This window comes from Pinus tabuliformis, chromosome 5_1 (assembly GCF_031772625.1).
Source record: "Pinus tabuliformis cultivar Carrire ecotype Pingquan chromosome 5_1, CPIR1, whole genome shotgun sequence".
Lineage (NCBI taxonomy): Eukaryota > Viridiplantae > Streptophyta > Pinopsida > Pinales > Pinaceae > Pinus > Pinus tabuliformis.
In genome coordinates, this window is record NC_142305.1 from 903,174,430 (window position 1) to 903,192,196 (window position 17,767).

Below are 17,767 nucleotides of genomic sequence, written 5' to 3' on the forward strand. Positions count from 1 at the left end.
AGGGAAAGGCAAGCAAAGGTCAGAGAAGGGCTCTAAGAGAAGATCGAAGTTCCCACGTGTGGAAGCAACAATTTTCTAGGGGCCAAAATTTCAGATCTGCAGTAGGAGGCTGAAAATCTTGCAACAGAAGGATGAGAAGGTGCAATTGGAAGAGATTTGACTGGGTTTGACTAGATCGAAGTTGGCACATCACTCAAAGAGGTTGGTCTTGGTCTTGGAGGGTATTGGTCTCAGTCTTAAGGTCTTGGAATTCGTCAATTGAAGAATCTATAAGGAAGAGAAGAGATTTAAGGGTTTTCCTCTCAAGAGGAGAGGTTTTTCCCTAGCTTGCAGCCTATATATTGTGTCATTATGCTTTTTGTTTTGGTAGCTGTTTGATGCTTCACACATATAATAATAAGGAACAAAGTTAATAAGTAAAAAGGAACCACAAGCAGTTATCAAGAAAAGAGAATCATTGCCCTATTGAATTCTCAACACCTTAAAGGGATAAAAAATGCCGCCTTCCAAAAACTTACAAAGTTAGAAAATAAAAGTTACAAATGAGTCCCTTTTGGAAAGGGATTGAAGAGCCTAGAGAGAAAGAGTTACAATAATGCTCTCTTTTAAGAAAAGAGGAAAATGCTACTTTCTGAAAACTTTTAGAAGTTGGAGACAATTTCAAAAGTCACAATTGGCCTTTGGGCAAACCCAAGGGCAACTCCTTTATAAAGAAAATTTTGGTGTCTTCCTTGAAGGATTTCTTGAATGGGGAAGGCCCCAAAAGAGGGGTGCAAGGAGGCAATTGGTGGTTTGATATTGGCTGTCCCAAAGTGGTCTCTTTTGGTGATTCAAACTCCAAGGATAAGCACAACCGATCAGCCCTCCTCCTTGTGTGAGCCCTAGGACTGTTAAAAATCAGCAAACTAAAATTATAAATAAGTTAGAATCTGCCCAAGAAGCTTGAAAACCAACCAAAAACTCCTAGCATATGTTAGATTTAATGAAACCAATTGAACGTAACTAAATCCTACTCTATTTTGCTTAAGGGAAACCAAGTAAACTTGGTTTTTCTTGAGCAAAAGGGATTGCTGTTATAACAACAGTCAAATCAAGAAGCCTAAGTGCTAGATATTCACTATGATCATGAAATGAAGTAACCAAATAAATTTTGTTTTGAGTGATGGAAGGAAGAATATTGGGGCAATTTGAAAGCCCTTTCTTGATCTTTTTGGAATCATTTGAATGGTGCCTAATAAGATTGAACTATGTGTTCCTTGATTAGCTTGGAGGTGGCTAGTTTAGCCAAAAACGTCCCCAACTCCAAGAATCTTTTCAACCTGCATCACAATAACAACAATCTTGCAATACAAAGATTAGCATCAAAGGGAGCTTGCTCATGTGATGGCAAGATTGGACATGTTCAACTGAGAACATACAAGTCCCAACCAAGCCTAGGATATAAGCAAGCCCAAGAAAAGATACAAGCAATTGTAACTCTTCTTCCCTAGACAATAATGCCCTTAGGCTAAGATACGGAATAATTGTGAGCAAGTAAAAAAATCACTAGAATAAACATACAATGTTATCTCAAATGTAAGGGAAAAACAACACAAGACAATACTGGTAGACCTCTTATCAATGAATGAATACAAATTTTAGCATAGTATACCCAAGCTCCAAGCTTCCAACCATCCCTCAACAACGAGAGTTGGGTTACATTTATAGATTTTTGGTAGAAGATCCCAATTAAAACCAATCAAGCAAGTGTCATAGATGAAGAAAATCCCAATGACAAGGTTGAATTACAAGTATAAAGATGGTTGATGTTGAAGTGTTGTAGGTGGCAGCTCTGTTCCTCTTGACTGGCAGTGTACATTTTGAGTGCTGGCAGCGTGGATCTGAGTGAGGATCAGCGTAGCAATGAGCGGATACAAGTGTACGAGAGATGGGAGATAAGTGGAGACATATCCCACCTAACTTGTAGCTCCAATACTGTTGTTATACAAGTGTTAACCTGACTGCCAAACTGTGTTGCGTACTGCCTCCTTTGACTGCCTGTGTACAACGTATTACTTTTGACTGGCAGTGGATCTTCTGATTGGCTGGCAGTGGAATAAGTGTAGGGAAAGGTGGGGGACAAGATCTGTTCCAAGTGTCAGTGATGTCCCCCCACTAAACTGATAGCAAATTCGTGCCACTAAAAGGAATCTTGGCCTGCCTAAGTGGCAACTCAGGCCCCCTTTTGACTGCAGTAAACTCATGGTCTATTTGGAGGAAGTCAGCCCTCCAATGTGGCCTCCAACTCAGAAAATAACTCCACTTGAACTGCCATGTCACTTGTCTTGTCCCCTGACTTGGAACATGCTTTTATTATGTCTCACTTATTAGTCTTTTGATTTTTTGTGCTTTTTCTCCTCACGTTTTAGTAAAAGTGGTTTTTTACGGGGATTTAATAATCTTTTAACCCCCAAAGTGGGTCTTAGAATAATGTTGGGGTTCTAAGCATGAATTTCGAGCTCTCATATGCCCCCAACATTTCCTAATACCACTTATTTATGTTATTACATAGCAAATTAATTAAAAATCTCATGTCGTGGGAAATTATTTAAAAAATTCTAGAAAGACCTAGTCAAATTGCATAAGACTCTGAATATGACCTAGCATGGTAATATACATCGACCCTAGACATCATGACACATTCAAGGTGCAGATATTAAGCTGCACTCCAATGTTGGAGGTATGTGAGTGAAAAAACCCGACTAATTATTTATTGCTGAAAAGAGAAATCAATTAGTCAAGTGAATAAAACACTCTAGAGTGGACTCACTTAGTAAATGGGTCCCAAATCGCCTAAGCATGTTACAAAATTTCATCATGCTAGCATTCATTTATTACACCTACGCCTCAAGGGTATGAAATTTGAGAGAAGTAGAGAGAGGGAGAGGAGAGAAAAAGGGGTAGAGATGCCTTGTTGACTTTTGATCTTCTGAAAATTTGTCCGGATGCCATGTCTATTGGGAAAATGGGGTCTAGTTCCTTGCTAGGTAGAATTTAACAGGTAACAAGTGGCTTATAAATGGAGGTAGTCTCTAGAAATTATGTACAAGTAGAATCTAGCATTGTGGATAGCCTCACATACCCTAGAAGGGCTATGGCAAGGTTGCACGAAACGGGGAAACGGGTACGAGTTTCCGAAACGGGAAGCGATACAAAACGCGACCGCCCCAAATTTTGGAAACGGGGAAATGCGAATATATATATATATATATATATATAGGAATTTAAGAAATATGTGCAATCATAAAGCATATATGATACATTCTAATTTATTACATTATGATAAAATTGTCAATTGTCAATGCATAGACTATAAGTATCTAAATTTACATCACATTTACTCATGAATAATCACATAATGAAAATAGAAATATCCAAAATCAGCCACGAGAAATTTCTAATTTTTTGTCTCGTGATTGATTGGGAGTCTCCTCCTACATAGTCGAATGACCTTAGTGCTCTTGATTAAATACAAGTTTCATACCCTAGTACCCTACATTCTCTTGATTATTGGGAGTCTCCCCTGCATAGAGGGCTTTGTTCTCTCGATTAAATACAAGTTCCATACCCTAGTACATGATAAAATCCAATGGAAACATTGAAATCCCCCCAATCCTGAAATCCTGAAAAACAGATAAGTCTGCTGGATTTTGAGTAAGATCTAAAATTCTACTTTCTCCATATGAAATCCAATGACGACGAAACCACTCTCAAACATCCTGAGTCATTTCATGGTAATGTTAAAAATTTAAGTAAAAGGATGAAAATGAAAAATAAAGGAGAATATCACTTTTACTTTAAGAATTTAACATTACCATGAACTGCATATCAACACTAGGGCAAACAAATGTAAGAGATCTACATTAGAAAAATAAAAAATTAAAAAACAAATGTTTTTTTTGGGGAAACGTGGCCCGTACGGCTTGGAAACGCGTTTCCGGCCGTAAACGAAAACGTGGCCGTACGGCCGGAAACGCGTTTCCAGGCCGTACGGTACGGGGAAACGCGTTTCGTTTCGTTTCCCCTGGCGAAACGCCCCCTAGGGCCACGTTTCCTGCAACTTAGAGTTATTTTTGTTGTTTGTGCATATCGAACAACCCTAAAACTATTTGCCTTAGTTTAGCTCGAGTCTCTATTTGAAGTCCTTGCTCCATTCTCGCTGAAGATAATTTAGAGTATTTTTCTTAGGTTGCTATATGCCATTGCACACCCTATTGTTGAAGATCATCCAAACCCTAACTTATAGCAACCAATTTATTTGTCTAACTTTAGAGTGCTTGAACCTTAGGATTGAAAACCTAGGTAATCTTTGGTCCTACCAAGCCCTCTATCCATCTTTAGACCCTCAAAAACTAATCACCTTGAGCCCTAGTACTAGAATATCCTTACAGGTGATTTAGGGAAGCCTCTCTTTGGGTTTAAATCACACTAAAGTGCAGGGGGAAGGTTGTTGAGGTGATGATGGCAACCCTTCCTCATTGTTTCCATAAGGTATTGCCCCTCGCCCAATGAGGCTTCGCACCGGGCTTGGTAGATTTTGCGGCAATAGGCCACACAATCTGGAAATGGTATCAAGCATATCTAGACTCTAGAGAACTCAAATATGAGATAAAATGAGCTGCAAATCTAGTCTCCAATATTTGTTGAAAGGAACCACAAATATCTACAACATGTGATTAAATTTGGAACGCTAACACCACTTGGTACAATTCTCCCAATTTTGTTTAAGTTATGTCAATTTTGATATTTTGGGTGCTTAACTTAGGAGAAATGGGTTAGGAGGACCCCACTTGATTAATTTGGCTAAGGAAGGTCCCAACATAGGAGAAGAAGGGAAAATCGAAATGATAGTGGATGGTGGGGGCCACCCCAAAAGGGGAATACACACCCCTTGAGCAAACTCGCACTTTTGGAGGGAGAAAGCCAAGGTGAGGTCGATGCATGGGGCCCACATGGAAAAAGGGGAGCTCAAGGATAAATAGGAGAAAGATGCATCATTTTGGGGCTTTTGAACCTTGTTATCCAAACTCACCTAGCATGCTTGAGTTGTTGAGCCAAGTCTGCAAGTGTTGTTCAGCACACGAGATTTTCATGCGAGAATCTCACCCTAGCTTCGATAGACTTCGAGTGCCAACCCAAGGAGGAGGATCTACACTATTTGGGAGTGGTTCCGGGTGTTGCACAAGAGAGTTCGTGGTCGTTATTCAATAGTCTGGGCATAGGAGAGAAAGCGCACTTCTTGGGATTGCGAGTTGTGGAGCAGCGAAATTGTTGGGCTTTCCGAGAGAGCATGGGGCCATATTTCGCTGAAGATTTGGAGTGTTAGGTGAGGACATCTCTGTGGAGTTTTTGCTACAGCAGTGACACCATTTCAAATACTAGGTGGGCCTACGCAGAGGGAGTTTCTGGGCCACATGTGGGAGCTGGGAGGAGAGACATTTGGGGCCAAATTGAGTTGGGATTTGGAAGGGAATTTGGAGGGGAATTTTGCTAGCATTTGCCATCATTTTGGAGAAGATGAGAGGTGATATTTCCAGGTGGGTCGAATCACCCTATAGTTGGAGGAGCACATGGAAATTGTGGCAAATTTGGAAGTTTGGAATTAGGCCCAACCCTTTCTGGGTCTTTCTGGGTTTATTGAGGAGAGGCCAAGGTTAATTTTGTAGGATTTTCTGAGCAGTCTAGCGGCCCCAAATCGGGACTTCTTTCCAACTAGCAGTGCAGATTTCCAAGGTAGTGCAGAGCATAGAGGAGTCACTTTCGAGTATTTGGGCACCTTATTTTCTCACTTGGGGTTTGTCTAGCTTGCCTTTGGCAAGCCCAAGTGCACTTGTTCATACCCATTGTACTCCTACCATTATATATAATAAAATGGCTTAGCTTGGCGCAATTTTTGGAAAGTTTCTGGGTGTTTACTTATGTGTGTAAAATTTTGTGTGCATGTGTTATTGCTTGTTATCACTGTTAATTTTCCCTTAGGAATATTACAATGGTATCAAAGCTTGTAGTCTTGGCTTAGCCTGTGGGAGAAACCTTTGGTCTATAACACTAGAGGATGGGCAGAATATGACATACAGGAGGCAGAGGTACAGAAGCAAGGAAAGATTGCTACAGATTACCTTTGATCCATAAACCCTTGAGCAGGAGTTTGAGGAGCCAGATTTGGGGGATAATCATAATGACAAAGAGAGGATGGAAGAGTAATTTGCCCAAAGCCTCTTGAAGGCTATCCATGACTTGTCTAAGGGCATTGATGAGTTGAGACAATAGAACAACAATAATAACAAGGGTAAGGGCAGCCAGGGGGACATCCATTTGGGAGAAGGTTCAGGTACCTCACACCATCAGGCCACCAACCTACATAACACGCCTCATATTTATAGCACACCACCCTGGTTGACTATCCCCACGTTTCTAGTGTCTGGTGCCGGAGGGCAGCAAGGGCAGGAGGATATGCCCATGGGGGACTACTTTGTGGAGTACCAGTCATATGGGCCCGATTTTAGAGAAGCTATCACCTTCAAATATTTTTGCCAGCTTAAGGGTAACAACAAGAACAAAGGGTTGAGTGGAGGAGCATACATGCATGGCACTGATTTGCAGCACATGGTGGGAAGGCTCTTCCTTTTAACTTTCGGTGGTTCTCCTAAGAGCTCAACCAGGGCGTGGGTTGAGAAGATAGATGTCTATTTCCATTTTAACCAGATGATAGAGATGGAGGCAATCAAGATTGCCACTTTTCACTTGGAGGGAGAGGTACATAATTGTTGGTTCCACGGGTTGACCACTTTGGGGCATGCATGTATCCTATGAGTTCACTCGTAGGGTGTTGGAGAGTTTAAAGATGAGAGACCCTAAGGAGCATTTCAGAGAGCTGACATGGCTCAAGTAGACTAGAACTGCTAAGACATATATCTCTGAGTTTATGAGATTATCAGTGATGGCGCTAGATTTATCGGAGCCCAGGAGGGTTTTTCTGTTTGTGGATGGATTAGCAGAGCCACTGAGGGGCTTGGTGTGGTCCAATAGGCCCACTACTTTGCAGGATGTAGTAGGCAGAGCTCGAGATCTACAGAATGCGCTTCCTAGGACCAGAGCGCAGGTACCCACCAAACCCATGTTCTAGCAAAGGGGTCGAGACATTAGGCCTTAGCCACAACGAGATATTCAGGGGTGAGGGCAATTGGATGATGAGGCCCAAAGGGACCTCCGTAGGAGGAAGTTGTGCTTCACTTTCCAGGAGCCATGGGCACAAGTGTACCAAGGGCAAGGCACACTTCATAGAGGTGTTTTCTGACAGTGAGCCAGAGGATGATGTAGAGCAAGAGATAGGTGTTGGTGATGATGAGCCACAGGTGACAAGAGGAGGAGGTGGAGGCCCACCCCCCCAGGAGGAGCTCCTTTCTTGCCAGTAGCAGGGGTTATTGCTTTACTTCGGGGAGTGTCGAAGTACCTTACCTTGAGGATCAAAGGCATGATGTAGGGGCAGCGTGTTTCAGTGCTAGTAGACAATGGTGCCAGCCACAATTTTGTAGATGCCCAGATGGTGGAGAGGAGCGGCATACGCACAGATTCTTTTGAGGGATTCTCAGTGTTAGTGCCGGGAGACCATACCATGCAGTGTACTAGATACGTTCCCAAGATGACAGTGGTGATGGGGAAATATTCTATGACAGACCATTGCTTTGTAGTTGACGTCCCAGACACCAACGTGGTGCTTGGCATGCAGTGGTTATACTCTCTTGGGCATGTTACCATTGACTGGTAGAAGTAGGAGATGGATTTCACTTGATCCGATGGGAAGATGGTTTTGTTGAGAGGCATGCACTCATATCCCCCACAGACAGTGTCAACGCATAGGATGGAGGCAGACTTGAGACATGGGGATATAGAGTGGGTTGTGGAGCTTAGGATATCTGATGCAGGGGGCAAGCCCAAACCACCACACTCTGACATGTAAGCCATTCTAGACAGGTACCCAGTAGTATTTTGAAACATCCACCAGGACAACCACCTGATAGGGGGTTTGTGCACACTATCGAGCTAGAGCTAGGGGTGCAGGAAGTTAACACGACCCCATACAGACACCCCAAGGCCTATGGGACGAGATTGAGCAGGCTATTCATGAGTTGGTTGGTTGCATTGGGGCACATTAGGCCCAACTTTAGTCACTTCGCTTCATCATTTGTTCTTGCGAAGAAGAAGGATGGCACATTGCGGATGCATCGACTACAGAGCCCTCAAGAAGAAGACACTGAAGAACTGATATCCCATTCCCCGCATAGATGAGCTTATGGATGAGCTTAGAGGAGCCAAGTACTTCTTTAAGATAGACTTGCATTTAGGGTACCATCAGATTTTGCCGAGGGATTAGGTTATCCCTAAGACTAGTGTGGAAAAAGTCGAAGTCGGGATTAATTCGGCAAGGGTCCAAAAGTTGAAAAACTCGGCAAAGTCAGGTGTTTTTTGAAAAAGTCGGCAAAATTTAAAAAACACAAAATTATTCATTTTTTTTTATTTTTTTTTAACATCTAGAGTATCCACAACATCAAATAAATGCATTTCCACATAAACATGTAAAGAAAGCTAATATATAATATGCATATGAAGTCTAGTGCTACATCACATATCAAAATAGTGAATCAACTCCTGAATTTTGAGTCATGTCTGAGTCTCAACTCTCAACAGTCAAAATATCAACAAAAAATATAACAAATGTACATCATGAGTCATCTAAAAGTCATCAAGTAATCACTAATCAGTCACTGATATCCTCTTCCCCTTTTACAGGAATAGGGAATGGCTTTGCATTTTCCTCTAGAGGAAGAAGACCCTGCCCCTGGGGATGCAAAATCAAATGGACTCAATCGTCCTCTAGAAGCGGATGGAAGAGGTGGCCTCTGTGCTATGCTGCTGCTGCTGCCCATCCTAGATGGTGTCACCTCCTCCTCAACATCCTCATCCAACTCTGCTACTGCCTCCTGACCCTGATGTTGCTCCACCTCCTCCTCTATCTCTGGCTCTCCCTCCTCTGCAACTGCTACATCCTCTAGATCCACACCTAACCAATCTGGGATCGTGTCCAAGATCGGCCTCTCAGTCTCGACTCTCCATGAAGAGGTCGTATCAATATTGTCCAATGAGATGGCTTCCACATCAGTAGGTTTCTGAAGCTGTCTCACCCACAATCGAAGATTGTAGTAGATGTAGACCATGTCATTGAGGTGTTGAGACTCCAATCTGTATTAGGGTCATAGATTGTAAATTAGTACTTAGAAAATTTAAATATTAAAATTAATCAAATGAATTCAAAAAATTTAATTTGAAATCTTTTTAGCTTTTACCTGTTGCGCTTTTTGGAGTGTATTTTGTCAAATACACTCCAGTTGCGCTCACACCTAGAGGAACTGCATGTTTGGCTGAGCACTCGAATGGCAAGCTTTTGGAGATGGGGTGCTCTGGCACCATAGCTTGTCCACCAAGCATCTACAAGTTAAAAGAAAAATGAGAAACATGAAAAAAAACATTGAAATTCTAAACTTGAAAGTTTGAAACAAACTGAAGCTTACCTGGCATTTTGGTCGTCCTATTCTTAATAGCCATGTTAAAACCAAATGTGCCACCTCCCATCCTATAGACCTCCATTTCTTTAGAAATCTCCTCACGTTCTTGCTCAGATGACACCATCTTCTCGACACAAGTGAAGAATCCATCCATCACCTCGGCATCAAATCTGAAACCACAAGCATAAGAAAATGCAGGTTTGAGGTAGACACCTGTAGCATGAATGGGGTGATGGAGGGTATTGTTCCATTGCTGATCAATCACTCTCCATATGACCTGTTGTTTCTCTAACCCCTCGTCTCCCTTATCTGCATAATAAGCACGGATGGCTTCTTTGGCCCTATCCATGGCCTCATACAAGTAGCCCATTGCGGGCTTGTCTCCATCAACCAACCGAAGAACCTTTACCAAAGGTTCTGAAATGGCACACACCTCCTCTACACCTGCCCAAAAGCTCTAATCATATGAAACTAATCTGCATATGCCCTCTCCCTCTGGTTTGCGGCTAATAGATAAAGAACGCCAATCCGCTGACAGAAACATGCTCTTCACCTCCCACATAGAATTCAACAGAGACTGAAGAGATATGAAAGTAGTGGCAAATCGTGTAATGGCAGGCCGCACCAACTCTTTGTTGTTGGTGAATCTTCTCATCAAGCTAAGCACAGATGAATGATTATATATAAATTTTGTTATGCTCTTGGATGATTCAAATTTCAACAATATCCCTCACAGTAGGAATCTTACCTATATCCTCCAACATCAAGTCAATGCAATGAGCAGCACAAGGTGTCCAAAACAAGTTAGGATACCTCTCCATAAGCATCTTGCCAGCTGCAACATAATTTGCAGCGTTGTCCATTATGACTTGGATAACATTGCTTGGGCCTACTTCCTGAATGAAGAGGTCCAACAACTCACATAATGTACGTGCATCTTTAATGTGTGCAAATGCATCAACAGATCTCATAAACATTGTCCCCTTGGGACAACTAACCAAGAAGTTAAGAAGGGTCCTACCCTTCTGGTCAGTCCAACCATCTGACATGACTGTGCATCCAGTGTGCTCCCATGATGCCCTAAACTCTGCCAATCTAGTAGTGCACTCAGTCTTTTCATCTTGAAGAAGAGGCCCTCTCAATTCTGCAAAGGTTGGGGGCTTTGTACCCCGGGCCAACGATAGCAACAGCATCAAACATAGGCTGGTAGAATGGGTTTGTCTTGGCAATGTTGAAAGGAACATCACTCCATAGAAGACACCTACTGACCAACCTGTCAGCTTCTGCCTTTTCCTTTCTTTTCATTGATGATTTGATCCCAGGTTGTGAACCAACTGTTGTTCTAGGAACAAAAAAAGATGAGATAGAAGGATGAGTACCCATGGGTGAGGAAGGTGATGTCACTGTAGAAGCACTGCCACTCTCAATTCCCCCCACTCTTGAGCCCCCTACAAGTTGTTTTGTTATTGTTGCCCAGGTGCCTTTTCCCTCCTCTTTATCCATCAATGATTGAATGGCCCGTTGGATGATTTTTGGAGTTGTTTTTTTGCAAAGTTCAACATTTTTCCCCAGAATTTGCCCCAAATGGAATTTTAATCTGTTGATGCCTCCTGACATATGCTTGCCACACAACTTGCAAGTCAAATACATTCTATTGACCCCCCCAGTTTCGGGTGTAGCATCAGGCTCACCAAACTCCCACATAGAATCCAAAATCCTCGGCATTTTGTTTTAAACTTTCAGCTTGAATTTAAAGTTTAAACTTGGGCACAAAAAAAATTGAAACAAATTAAATTAGCAGTGATCTATCAAAATAGTAGCAATGATCCATAAATTTAATGACAGAACAAAATGTCACTATAAGAAGAAGAGATTTTTTTTGAAGAAAACAATGGATTTAACAGGGACAGGTATCATGATAATAAAGCCCTTACTGCAAAATTGCAAATGAAGAAACCATTGACTGCAGAACTTCAATGATAAGACAATGTACTCCTTACTGCTAGACTGTTGTAAGATGATATGTGGATGAAAGTTGAAACCCTTACTGCTGCATGATGATGAGACAACTCACTGTAAAACCCTTACTGCTGACAATTAACCCCTTTTGCAAGACTACGCTATTGTCAATAAAATCCCTGCCCAAGTTCAAATTTCAATCGAACAACTCCTCTCAAAGATTACAGTGATAAGCTTCAAGGTTATATATTAAGAATCAAGATAGGGCATACCTCCACGAATACTCCTTATTACTTAACCTCTGCTCTTGAATTAGCACTGTAAGACACTGGTTTTTTTTTTTTTTTTTTTTGGAAATAATCAAACGTACCTCAGGAAATGATAAGAATATAAGTTATCATATAAGTTATGCTTAATATGTTGCCTCTTGTTACAGCGAAAATGTTTTTAACTGGCTTCTAGTTCTTTTTAAAAGTTAAAATTTTCTTTACAACTGTAGTCTATCATGGATTCCCACTAACAGATTCATAGGCATTAATGTGACTCCATGAATCTGTTAAATGTAAAGTGAAACGAAAAGCAATAAACAGAAAAGGATTTACATTTGATTTCAATCTTTTTGGGTTACGTACATGTCGTTTGAACTTAAAACAGTATGGCAGGTGTTACAGTGTTACTACCGGCAATGTTGAATGCTTGGCAAATGCTATCAACGAGGTCACAATTTACATACCTTGCTGGCTCCTTTCCACGCAATGGCAGTTGCAAACAGAAGGTGGATTTGCCAAGTTGGAATGTAACCCTCGTTCTCTTGGTTCTCCACAGCAACCAAAACAGCGAGCAATGAAAACGCACAGCAAAAACTAAACTGAAATAACCCTTTGTGGCTCTTTATCCACAAAAAAAAATTCATGCCGATTTTTTCCATCGACTCGCGATTTAATCGGGATTATTTCGATAAAATCGCAATTTTTTCGTTTATGAAAAAATCGCCAAAATGTCTGCTGATTTAATCCTTTTGCCCAAAAAATCGCAATTTTAGGAATAAATCCCGATTTTTTGAGGACTTTTTCCACACTGCCTAAGACAACCTTCAGGTGTCACTACAACCACTTCGAGTTTTTGGTTATACCCTTTGGGCTGACCAACACCCCTGCTACCTTCCAGTCTTGCATGAACCATGTGTTCCACGAGCAGTTGCATCGATTTGTGTTGGTGTTCTTTGATGACACACTAATCTATAGCAGGACATGGGAGGAGCACCTGCTGCATGTAGAGGAGGTGCTTCATATTTTGGAGGCGCAGCAGTTCTATGCAAAGTTGTCTAAGTGTGAGTTTGGGCTGATTGAGATGCTCTACTTGGGGCATATTATTGGAGAGGATGGAGTGCAGGTGCATGAGGAGAAGATTAAAGCCATCCGAGACTGGCCAGTTCCCCAAAATGTGATTGATCTGAGGGAATTTGTGGGCACCTGCACGTATTACAAGAAGTTCGTAAAGAGCTTCTCACAACTAGCAACACCCCTCACAGATCTGACCAAGTAGGGGATATTCACATGGATAGCTAAGTAGTCGGATTCGTTATATAGGGCCCATGTGTCCAAATCCTGCGAATCAGACATGATTTGCTGGGGTTTCGAATCCCAGAAGGGGACACATCGTGTCCTAATGGGATTTGTACGAATCCCGTTAGGACACAACGTGTCCCAATTCTGCAGGACATTAAGGCTAATCTCATCACTTTAAACAGATATTATAAGACAAGAATAAGTGATAAGTATAAGACAAATGCAACCTGCAAGTGAATTAGAAAAGCTCACAAATCAATGAGAGATGACAAGGATGGATGAGATACAACAAGCTATCAAGAGAGAAATGCAAGAGGAGATCACAATTAGGATCTGCTTTAATGAAACTGCAAATGTGAAAAGTGCTTGTATCTAATTTAACCAAATACCATTTGTCAATCAGGATTCAAATAATAAAACGGTGATAGCAATACTTCCCTGTTGCCTATGTGTGCTTTATTAGGATTTCTCTTTTACTTACCAGATTATCAAGTAGAACAAGAGAAGTCTTCAAGATTTCTTAAGCACAATCAATAGGATAAGCTAATCATGTAATGAAATGCAAGAGATAAGAAATGTGCAATTCAACTAGTGAAGAAATGAGAGGGACAAATAGTAATCCAACAAGGCTATCTTCAAGAATCAATGCAATCTGCTGTCCAATATATTTTCAACATGTCACAATAATGCATGAGAAAACCAATGAAGGACTAATGAATGCACCAGACTTTAAGATATACCAATGTTAGTCCTCTGTCAATAAGAGATCAGACTGCTGCAGCTTATTGCCAAGTATATAACAGTCAATTAAATGATGAGATCAGCCTTAATGATGACTTAATGAGAAAACTACAGCTGTCAGTGTCTTTATCTTACTATCTTGTAGTTGTAAGTTGTCTTTCATTTATGAATCATGATTTATGTGACCACTGACATGTATTTGAATTTTGTATGTACTATGCATGCTATAGATGAAGATCTATGTTTGAAATCAATGAATTTGTATCATTAATTAGAATTTGTGTAAGAAATATCTAATTTTTAATATATATATATATATATATATATATAAAATAATATATAACGAATCCTACATGTCCTATTCCGGGGGGTCAACGTGTCCGAATCCGACACTCAAATCCCCGTATCCTATGAATCCCGAATCCCCGTGTCAGGTGACTTAGATGGACAGGCAGGGCACAGGCAGCGTTCGAGCACCTAAAGGAAGTGATGAGAAGTTGTCTGCTGTTGGCTTTCCCTGATTTCACCCAACCGTTCACCTTGGAGTGTGATGTATCAGGTGAACATAGTTCGTTATTCTTACTCCATGACAAAATCTTCAATATCAGCACCACTACCATTGCTCTCTCCATCCTTCTACTTGTCCTCTATCTATATCCAATCCAAGGTCTCCATTTTCTGGTGTTGATATCTCAAAGAGGATCACCGTCATCAAAGGTCAATGACTCTAGCACTGGCTCATTAAGATCCAAGTTGGGTAATCCCAGCTCAGTGCTGTTTTCGAAATGCTAGAACTGAAGATGAAATAATCTTGTTAGTCGTCCTCCTCAATGTCAAAATCATCAGCACCACTATCATTGCTCTCTTCTCCATCCTCCTAGTTGTCCTCTATATATACAATCAAAAATATGTATTTGCTGATGTGGACAACTCAAGAGGATCACCATCATCAAAATTCAATGGCTCTAGCACTGGCTCATTAATACCCAGGTTGGATAATGCCAACTCACTGCTCTTTTCCAAACCCATATCATCAGGAAGTATATCCCACAGAATGTCTTTCCCTTCAGGCACTAATCCCTCATCCTGTATATAAGTTGGAGGTTGGAGTGCGTATACATTATTGTCCACTCTGGAAATCTCCCAGAATCCTTTAAAATCTGGTTTTTCTTCTTCACCTGCACAATGTTAGAGCATTTTCCTAGGCTAAAAGTTTAAAAAAGAAAGAAATAAAAAACATAGGAAAATTGCTTTTCTCTAAATCTGTTTTGGCCCCGGTGGATTCCCTTTCTGGCATGTGTCTGACATTAATATAACATGTGTCAAACTCATCTCCCACTCTGGCAGGTTGTTTGCCACTTATATCTTGTGTCTAACACATGGGATATGAACATGCTAGCCTATATGGATGTTTGCTGTTTCTTAGGTCAGAAGGTTTGCAATCTAGCTGGGTAAATCCCAAAAATCAGTAGACAAATTGGCAATTTTTATCCCTTGTCTATGTCCACTTTCTTTTGAACTCAAAAAGAAAAATAGTTAATAATATTGATGGCATGATAGTTCAACAAGTCTTCTATGCAGTCTATGCTGTGATTCTTTACTTCTGTATATATATTTTGTTCTGCATGCTTGAACATTTTAAAATGATTGATTTGTATTTAATAAAATTCTCAGCCAGCCAAATCAATAATTTTGAGCTTCCATTTTTACTTGGGACAGCAGACGGGATAGAGCCAAAATCCTGGTAGGTTTTTCATAGCTGACTGATTTGTATAATTAGGATAGTTGATTCAAATAGACTGCATGTGGCTTCTACATTTCTAATCTGTTCCCAACAGACATTGGCCTTCGTAATTTCTAAGAATGTTTGTTTGTTTTGGGAAAATAATGTCAACATGGTTTTTCTTGACCAGCATGCCACTGTCTGCCTTTTATTCCATATGATTGTTATAGATTTTTATACCCTAGACAATTCTGCCCCTCATAAAAACATAAATTATTTAATGTACTACTTACACTGACAATAGTTTTCCTTTGATGTCAGGACCTTCACCAGATGTAGATATGGTAATTTCCGCATTGTTACAGAGTGACATTCCATCTGGTGTCAATGATAGTTCACTGCCTTTTTCTCATCCTTCATCAGCTTTGCCTGGGTCTAGTGCCACAGGAGATTTTCCAGCCTTAAGTAAAGGATGGCCTGTCTTAAATGGCTCAACAGCAAGGTCATCTAGAATCTTGCCAAACAAGAGAAAGGAATCTGAGAGTGAGTTCTTTATGAACCAATGCTGTTTAGAGTTCTTTGTCAAGCATGACAGTTTCTGTTGTTTCAAGTGTTTTTCCTTGCATGTCTGCATTTTATGTTAGCTAACTATATTCTGGTGGGAATAATCCTTTGACCCACCAGGACAAGAAGATGACGAAAATGTACCAGTCAATAGACCACTTCAGAAAGACATTTTTAGAATGCGTCAAATGCAAAGGGCTCGAGCTTTGAACTCTGGTCAGGCAGGATCTACATCTGGAGGTAGTGGAGCACTTGCTGGAGAGCTGTCTGGTAGTACCGAATAATCTGCAAATGTATTCATTGTTTCTATTTATTTTATAAGATGTCTTGATCTGGTGGGAAATTTTCCTTCCATGTAAAGTATTTCATTGAAAGAGAAATCCAATTAATATCCAATCGTTGTGCAGCTTGTTTTTTAGTGCATTTGTTGTTTTTAATCATATATTTAGATAGAATTCCTGCAATGATTCATGTCTTCAATTATATTTCAGAGTTGAACTGTGTTTTTTCTACCTCTGTTTGAGGAAGAGTAACATTTCAGTGTTACAAAAGAGGATGAATAAAGTGTAACATATCATCATATGAAAAGTTGTATATTTATTCTGTTTTGGGGAGGCTTACTCAGTTTGTAATACTGTTCCAATACTAATTCCCTAGTGTTGTTACCATTTTCCACTGTTAATGGTTCACTACCTAACACTCGGGCTCAGTTCTGATTCTTGCTAGAGGATTTCTGTCTTATGCACAAGACTTTTTATCGAACAAGGTGAAGGACTTCATGATTATCATAAAGTACATTGTAAAAACAAATATATACAGAAAATAATGTTCTTTACAACATTTTAAGAGTTTGGTGGCCATATAGAAGACACACATTGATTTAGATATACAATCCATTCCATACACCAGATCAGTGAATTCACAGCAGGGTGACGAACAGCTAAATGAATGCTTTTGTTGGTTAATCCAAATATGTGATTTATTTTCAAGAGTATCAATGATGAGATTGTGTTTTTTTTTTGGCTTTCTATTTGTATTTAAAATTTAAATGTTAACCACAATTACAAGCATTGGGCAACGGATTATGATATCTCTGTTCCAATATCCAGATTTCAAAGATAGTTTATTGTGTCAAAAGTATTCTGCGATCTACTCATGAGTCATGGAAGTAACTATCTATTGAATACTAAGCAGTGATCTCTTCTATTAATTTGAACAATATAAAGGTGGCTGACCAACTTGATCATTGAAAATTCTTCATTGAATGAAATGATTTTGGTAAGGCTATGATTCCTTTTGATAAATAACCATATCATTTGAGCATGATGTGCAATATTACTTAATCTGTGTTGAACTTTGAGAATCTATTTTGTATTTATAATTCTGTAAAGGCCCAACTCTCACTTGAATACTTTTTTTGTATTTTGCTTGCAATTATTTATGTCTGACGGAAGATTTGGGCTCTGTTTCACAGTAGATTGCAACATAATCACTCTATTTTGATATGTTCAACACAAAGCTGGAAGCTGATCATAAACTTCTATAGCAACTCTGTTGGATAGACTATGTTTTTCATACCGTTTATTTGTACAGAGTTTAAGAGAAGCTTT

General features: G+C 40.2%; 1 protein-coding gene across 1 annotated transcript in view; it reads left to right on the forward strand.

Annotated features, from left to right (window-relative positions):
• The window catches only part of CSTF77 (Tetratricopeptide repeat (TPR)-like superfamily protein), a 409,448-nt gene extending 392,751 nt beyond the window's left edge, over positions 1-16,697 (forward strand). Inside the window, exons 22-23 of the mRNA XM_089430577.1 lie at positions 15,915-16,136; positions 16,278-16,697. Of these exons, the coding sequence (XP_089286703.1) occupies positions 15,915-16,136; positions 16,278-16,441 (386 nt within the window). The 3' untranslated portion in view covers positions 16,442-16,697. The remainder of the gene's footprint in view (positions 1-15,914; positions 16,137-16,277) is intronic.
• The last annotated feature ends 1,070 nt before the right edge of the window (positions 16,698-17,767 follow it).